Below are 8,216 nucleotides of genomic sequence, written 5' to 3' on the forward strand. Positions count from 1 at the left end.
TTGAGCAATGGTCAGCTGGTTCTTTCAATCCTTACATTTATGTTTTTAAAAGAGAGGGGGGGGGGGGGGGGACAAAACTTTACTTGATAAAAAAGAGAATAGAACCACAGGTCACTTACTCGGATTAAGAAAAATCATAAATTCTCATATATTTCTTTTCAATGCAGTCATTGAAGGTCTGTTACTGAAAAGTTCCAACTAAAAATTAAGATTTCACAGTTGAAGAAACAGCCTGGTGAGTTTTTCTTCTGAGTGGGCCTATAGGCAAGATATCTAATTGTTTGGGATTTGAAAAATAACTAATAATTAATTCTGAAAAGAACATTATAGGAAATTATGACATTTCAGTGGAGCAGATGGTGTCTTCTTCCAGACTGACCTCGGTTCCTTTTGATTCCCGCTTCCTCTTTCACTTTAAAAGAGTGGCAAACACATTGCAATATGAGGAAAAGAAAGATGTTGAAATCATAATGCATTGCAGATAAAAGGGAATTAGATCCCAAATAGACCCTTAATAAACACATAAAGTCACTCAAGTTATGTAAATAAATCACCAATGTAAGAGTTTTCATTATAGAATCTGCAGTTGAAATGTAAGAAATGTCTCAATGAGCATACTTAAAGCACAAAGAACAAGGCACAGGCAAATAAAAAGGACTAAAGATGATTTCAATGTGTTTATAATTGTTCTACAATTCTGAAATATAAAATTACATTTAAAGTTTCATGCACTCTTTCACGTGAAACAACAGTTATCATGGTTATGATTGTAATTGTTATTTAATATAAAGCTTCTTATACAATAGTCAATCTGAGGTACTGGTGCATGCTTCCACAGCCACATCTTCAGGCAGTTTTGAGTCTGTGAGACACTGTGAGTTGGTGTGTGAACATTGTCTTTTGGACACGAATGATAACTCTTTATTCCCTTCACCTGACACTGCACTTGACAGATGTTGAAACAGCTTCTGTATTCTGGTTTCCCGGAGCGTGCTTTGGAAGGTACGTGCGGCAAAAAAATAAAGCACAGGGTTGACTGAGCTACTGATGAACACCAGGGCTCCTGCTATAATGGTCATGTTGGTGCAGGCATCCTCTAAACGTTCTGCCATGTTTGGGTTCGAATTCTTGAGCGCGAGCGAGATGAGGGAAAGGAAGTTCTCCACATGATGAGGTATCCAGCAGAGAGCAAACATCACAACCACACTGCTGATGAGAACCGTAGATTTACGCTTGGACCTGAAGTTCATCTGCGCTATGCGACTGAAGAGGCAGCCGTAACAGACCAGCATAGTTAAAAAGGGGAAGATGAAGCCTATAAGAGTTTCTAAAATTAGCAATACAGCCTGTTGGATTTCAGAGTTGTATTCCCTGAAAGTACACTGGTGTTGTCCATTAACTTCCCCCAAAGTGTGAGTTACAATGACGGGAATACTGAGGAGAAATGAGGCCATCCATATCATTAGAAGTACCTTGTTCAGTGTTTGTTTCCTCCATCTGATTGAGGTGAAGGGGTACCTGACAGACAGGAAGCGCTCCACACTCATGATGGTGATGATGAAGACGCTGCTGTACATGCAGGCATTGATGATGTACACCATGGCTTTGCAGGCGGCTTCTCCGAACACCCAGGAACGGACTAGGGAGTAGATCCACAGCGGCAGGGTGATCAGCACCAGAAGGTCTGCGGCTGCTAGGTGGAGGATGAGCAGCACCGTGTGAGAGCGCTGTTTCACATACTTCAAAATAGTCCACGCCACCAGCAGGTTCCCAGGTGTACCCACCAGGAAACACACGCCCAGGATCACACAGGCTCCCACCAAGCCCAGTTCAGTCTCCTCATCTCCCTGAAGATAAGCCGTAGCGTTCATGATTGCCTCTCTGATCCACTCGAGTCTGCTACACGTCTAACCACTGAACTAGAAAACCAGTCTGCCTCAGCAAATCTCACTTCCCTTTTGTGAAAACTGAGAAAAACAGAACTTTCAAGCAGAGAAAAGAAAAACACTGGTTGTCTAATAAATAAAAAAAGTCAACCCAAAATTGTCTACGTGAGCATGGAAGAAGCATCTGAATGCAGTTATATGGCGTTCTGCAGAAAGATTATGAAATTGCAATTCACATGATTCATGATTTTCTGAGAATTTGGTCAGGTCTATATTTGCTCCATGTTCTCATGTGTCTCCTGCCTGCTATTTCATTTTTATTGAATTGGAATCTCTTTTTTTTTTCAAATACAATTGTTGAAATGCAAATTAATTTAATTTGAAATGTAACAACACATCATCAGTGGCAGTGTTTGGGGTAACACATTACAAGCAATGTAAGTTGTATTCAGATTACTTTTTTTTAGCTACCGCATTACTTTTAAATTGACAAAATATCAATATGAGTCAATTTTTTTTAAATAAGTAATGAAAGCAACTTTTTTAGTTTACTGACAGACAGCTCTCATGTCCTATTGTTGAGAGAAGTGCAGAGGCGTTGTGTGCACTGTGTAAACAGTTATTGTAGTTCTAGACTGAATACGAGCAGGCATTTACTCATCTCACTTGTACAAAAACAGATTTAGTATTCCCCCAAAATAACTCAGAATATTACACAAACTTGCAATAAATAAATCTGTTAAATTACACAAATATACTTTAATTAATTTCACTTTATTAATCAAAGTGCTGCTGACATTTGATGATCCAATTCAACCAAACCAATAAGCAAAAGTTACTTTTGTGTTTTTTTGTGTTTTTTGTTTGTTTGTTTGTTTGTTTGTTTGTTTGTTTGTTTGTTTGTTTGTTTGTTTGTTTGTTTGTTTGTTTGTACCGTACTAAAGTAAGTGTTTAACTTTTTCTCCCAAGTCCTATTCTTTTGTAATCCAGAATAGCAGCAGAGCTGAAATGCTTGTTTGAGCTGCGTTCTCTACTGTACAACTTGCATTCAGCTTCAGAATCAGGCTTATTCATTTCACTTTAGGTACAAAAGAGTCTTTACATTTTCCAAAACTAGAACTTTTGTATTATTAAAAAACAAACAAGCAAGCCCAGCCCAGCCCAGATGAGGAAAAAGTAACTGAAAAGTAATGTATATTACTTTAGTTAGTTAGCAGTTAACTTTTCAGGGAGTAGTGCAATATTGTAATGCATTAGCCAACTTCTAAAAGCAACTCTTCCCAACACAGATCAGTGGTATAGTGATTGAAACAAAGTTTATATAGCCTACTGTAACTCTTAAGGACATTTCAGGGAAAATGACACCCAGGAGTGTATTTCCCATGACGTAACTTACTGCTGAACTACAGTACAATGCATCATTAAAGAAAGTATACATAAATATTACATAAACAACTTTCACAAATGTTTAAAATATTATGGCATTTAAAAATGCTTATCATTAACAAACTATTGACATATAACAATTTGACAATTAAAAAAAATAAAATCTAAACTTCTAATGAGTCTAGCAGTTACTCAGAGATCCACGAGTTCCCTCAGCACCACCATTAGGATCACCCAGGACCTGTAGTCCAGAATCTTGTAAGAAGCCTTCTTTCGTTTGGGGTGTTTGCGTTGTTAAGTCTTGAAACAGCTTTACTATCCCAGACCTTTGTAAATCTACATGGAAGTTTCTGGAAGCAAACACATACAGCACAGGATTCACTGAGCTACTGATAAAAGCCAGAGCTCCAGAAATGAAGACAGCACTGTTTGGGATATGAGACGGTTCATCTTGTCCTACTAGAAGATCCACCATCCCTACGATATTGAGTATGTGGTGGGGTAACCAGCACAAAACGAAAGCCACGACCACTCCACCGACAAGGAAGATGGATTTCTTCTTGGTCTTAAAGCGTATCTTGCGGAGCTTTGTGGCAACTTGACAGTAGCAGATTGCAAGTGTGAAAAATGGAATGATGAAGCCAAGCAGAGTCTCCAAACAAATACAAAAGACTTCAAAAGACACTGAGCTGTAGACCCGGTACAAGCAGTGTTCCATTCCATCATCATCAACATCTAGATGCTGAGTCAGGATGACATGAATCCCCAAAATGAATGACAGGATCCAGGTCACTACCAGTATTCTGGACATGGGTGTCCCATTATTCCAATACAGCATCTTCAAAGGGTACTTGACAGCCAGGAAGCGCTCCACACTCATGATGGTGATGATGAAGACGCTGCTGTACATGCAGGCATTGATGATGTACACCATGGCTTTGCAGGCGGCTTCTCCGAACACCCAGGAACGGGCTAGGGAGTAGATCCACAGCGGCAGGGTGATCAGCACCAGAAGGTCTGCGGCTGCTAGGTGGAGGATGAGCAGCACCGTGTGAGAGCGCTGTTTCACATACTTCAAAATAGTCCATGCCACCAGCAGGTTCCCAGGTGTACCCACCAGGAAACACACGCCCAGGATCACACAGGCTGCTGTGTTCCCTGCAGATGACCAGTCTTCCAGAACTGTATCATTGTCACTGTGGAGAGAGGAGCTGTGCATATTTGTCTCTGGTTTCAGTGAATCAGAGTTCTGACTGAAATTCACTGCTTTTGATTTCCGTATGACTTAGCTTACAAAGCAACCGTCCAATGTGTAGTATTCATGTGACAGAAAAAGGAGGAGACTAATCAGAAGTCTACAGAGTACTCATTTCTTTCTTATTGTGTTGTGGTGTACTTCCGTAATACAGAAGTTTAAACTATATGAAACTGAAATATAAAAAAACAGAATACATATTGTGTAAGAACCAGCTAATGTAATACAAATTAAAACCAAAAGCAAAAAAAGGGGGATCCCATGGTGTGTTGTCACAAACGGTCAGTTAAATGAACTAGAAATCAGTTACAGTGGTGGAGTCATTATCATGCACCAGCACCACCCTCATGAGGTGACAGTAGTTTCTCTGTAAAAGCATTTACAGGAAAAAAGAAGTCAAGGCAGGGGCGTAGCCACCTTTTCAGGAGTGAGGGGGACAGAAATGTCATAATACCAATTATTTATTTTTTTGGACCGATATAATTTATTGCATCTCTTGCTTTTATAAAATACACTACTGAACAATAACCTCTAATATCTATAATATTTTTCTCCTATATTTTTTGCCAATTTTATGATTGGTTTACTACAAACACTTGTGCATTAAGTAATATATATTCATTCTGATGTAAACCAGCTGTTCTCTATGTGAATATATAGTAAAGTGTAATTTATTCCTGAATTTATCATCATTACTCCAGTCTTCAGTGTCACATGATCCTTCACTGATCATTCTCATGAGGATCTGATGCTCAAGAAACATTTATGATTATTATCAGTTGTGCTGCTTGCTTGATGGTGATGCTTAATTTTTGTGGAAACCATCTAAACATTTGTGATAAAATAAAATAAAAAGAGAGAAATTAATACTTTTATTGATCAGACATGCATTAAATTGATCACAAGTGATATTTGTAATATTATAAAAGATAATAATTTATTGAATAAATGCAAATAAAAGCTGTCCATTGAACTTTCTATTCATCAAAGAATCCTGAAAAATAAAATGAATCTTGGTTTCCACAACATTTTAAGCAGCACAACTGTTTTCAACACAGATAATAATCATAAATGTTTCTTGATTATAAAATCAATGATTAGTAAAGGATCATGTGACACTGAAGACTGGAGTAATGATGATAAATTCAGCTTTGATCACAGGAATAAATAACTATATATTCACATAGGAAAAAGGCTGTTTTAATTTTTAATAATATTTCACAATATTACTGTTTAACTATTTTTGATTAAATAAATGCAGCCGTGGTGAGCAGAAGATAGCCTACTACACATTTTTAAAAAAAAGCTGCATTATTCATATGATAGCATTTATTGTCAATAAATAGGCTACATTGAGATGGCTTGAAAAACACACATAAATAATATATTGTCGCAATCGTCTGATTGTCATCGTCACGTTTCATCTCTCATAGGCATCACTGCTCCAGCGTGAACAGTATTACTTCTACGAATCCGCTTTTGGACTTTCTATGAGAGCGCCCTCCTCATATTTAGATGAGAATAAAATGGCAGGTCATGCAGATAATTTTTTGTCTCTGAATATAAATCTTGATGTATTCACATTGGTTTCTATGTAAATACATTTGACCGTGACGCGTGATGCGCGCTATCAACCGAGATTAGAGAAAGCTGTCTTTAGCGTCCCTGTTAACTTGCCCGCCGCCGCGCATGGTAACTCCGGTGTGAATCCCGCTCGGAGCGGGTCTACTAGGATTGGTGAGACCATAAAAGTGCGGGGGACTAAAATACATTTTATTACAAGTGTACCCCCCCCCCCCCCCCCCCCCATATATGCTTTCAGATCTGTCTTAGTTATATTTTTAATTAAGTCATGTAATGTGTTACAAACCCGATTCCAAAAAAAGGTGGAACACAAATTGTGAATAAAAACAGAAAGCAATGATGTGGAAGTTTCAAATTTCAATATTTAATTCTGAATACAACATAGATGACATCAAAAGTTTAAACATAGAAAGCGTATACAAAGCCATGTTTACCACAGTGTGATATCCCCTCCTTTTTTATAACAGTCTGCAAATGTCTGGAACTGAGGAGAAAAGTTGCTCAAGTTTAGGAATAGGAATGTTGTCCCATTCGTGTCTAATACAGGCTTCAAGTTGCTCAACTGTCTTAGGTCTTCTTTGTCGCATCTTCCTCTTTATGATGGGCCAAATGTTTTCTATGGGTGAAAGATCTGGACTGCAGGATGGCCATTTCAGTGACCAGATCTTTCTTCTACGCAGCCATATTGTTGTAATTGATGCAGTATGTGGTCTGGCATTGTCAAGTTGGAAAATGCATGGTCATCCCTGAAAGAGACAACGTCTGGATGGGAGGATATGTTGTTCTAGAACTTGGATATACCATTCAACATTGATGTTGCCTTTCCAGATGTGTAAGCTGCCCATGACACACATACTCATGTAACCCCATACCCTTATATACAATACACACAACCCACTTTCACTTGGCCCAAATACAGCAATGAATTACGGTACATGACTGGAGCAGGCCTGGTTGCCAGAACTCTTGCCACATATGGCCCATGGCAAAGCCATATCTCAGCCAAATGTATGATTATAGCTGGCCCTTTTCTGGTCCTTTTTAGGACCGTACAATTGTTTCCACATATCAGCCTCAACAAAACCTTGATCTAGCCAGTTCATACACTTTTGGCCCAGATGAAAAATGCCTTCAGATAAAATGTTTTCAGATAAAAATATTTATTGTTTCACATTTAAACAACATAATTAACAAAAAACAATGCATGAATGTAAATTCCATCTTTCACAGCTCTTCGACATCTGATTCAGTTCATGAACAATTGACACTTTGCACATGACAACTCTTGCCTTTGCACAATGCCCTTCATTGTGAATTGCCCCTATCTTTGTACATCCAAGTCTTTTCCATACTGTGGCTTTGCAGGTCTTTTGTTCTTCAAACTAAAACAAACAAAAGAGAACATTAAAAATTGTAAAATTATTTATATATATTATTAATAATAAAGAACACCCACTGGACAGCGGCAGATACAGTTTGTAGTGAAGAGCAGACCCATATAGATTTAAGTCTAAATATGCAGCAGTACAGTCATATCTAGTATTTTAGACAGCACACTGAGTTTTGTACAAGGGATGAAGCTTAAATATGATAGATATGAAAATATGAATATATGACATTATTTCGTATCAATGTCAGTTTACTATCACAAAACAAAAAAATACATCTTCCAGGTAACCACATACAGGTCCTTCTAAAAAAAATAGCATATGTGATAAAAGTTCATTATTTTCCATAATGTAATGATAAAAATTAATCTTTCATATATTTTAGATTCCTCCCCTCCTTGAACTGTCACCTTATCGTGGTGGAGGGGTTTGAGTACCCGAATGATCCTAGGAGCTATGTTGTCCGGAGCTTTATGCCCCTGGTAGGGCCTCCCAAGGCAAACAGGTCCTTGGTGACGGGCCAGACTAAGAGCAGTTCACAAGCCCATTATGAAGAAATTAAAAACAAGGGCCGAGACGTCGCCCGGCATGGCGCAGCCGGGGCCCCACCCTGGAGCCAGGCCCGGGGTTGGGGCTCGTATGCGAGCGCCTGGTGGCCGGGCCTTCCCCCATGGGGCCCGGCCGGGCTCAGCCCGAAAGAGCAACGTGGGGCCGCCC

General features: G+C 38.8%; 2 protein-coding genes across 2 annotated transcripts; both read right to left on the minus strand.

Annotated features, from left to right (window-relative positions):
• Positions 1-790: 790 nt before the first annotated feature.
• Positions 791-1,910, minus strand: si:dkey-148a17.6 (uncharacterized protein LOC108190685 homolog). Its single transcript, XM_067450717.1, has one exon. The coding sequence runs from the start codon at positions 1,869-1,871 to the stop codon at positions 807-809; it is 1,065 nt and encodes a 354-aa protein (XP_067306818.1). The 5' UTR covers positions 1,872-1,910; the 3' UTR covers positions 791-806.
• A 1,543-nt stretch (positions 1,911-3,453) lies between these two features.
• si:dkey-148a17.5 (uncharacterized protein LOC100535037 homolog) lies at positions 3,454-4,518 on the minus strand. The gene has a single exon (XM_067423458.1). The coding sequence runs from the start codon at positions 4,489-4,491 to the stop codon at positions 3,454-3,456; it is 1,038 nt and encodes a 345-aa protein (XP_067279559.1). The 5' UTR covers positions 4,492-4,518.
• Between the last annotated feature and the right edge of the window lie 3,698 nt (positions 4,519-8,216).

Source organism: Pseudorasbora parva, chromosome 1 (genome assembly GCF_024679245.1).
Source record: "Pseudorasbora parva isolate DD20220531a chromosome 1, ASM2467924v1, whole genome shotgun sequence".
NCBI classification, from domain to species: domain Eukaryota; kingdom Metazoa; phylum Chordata; class Actinopteri; order Cypriniformes; family Gobionidae; genus Pseudorasbora; species Pseudorasbora parva.

Excerpts from the sequence above, each read along its gene's own strand:
- si:dkey-148a17.6 (XM_067450717.1), bottom strand. The coding sequence starts at position 1,871 with ATGAACGCTACGGCTTATCTTCAGGGAGATGAGGAGACTGAACTGGGC.
- si:dkey-148a17.5 (XM_067423458.1), bottom strand. The coding sequence starts at position 4,491 with ATGCACAGCTCCTCTCTCCACAGTGACAATGATACAGTTCTGGAAGAC.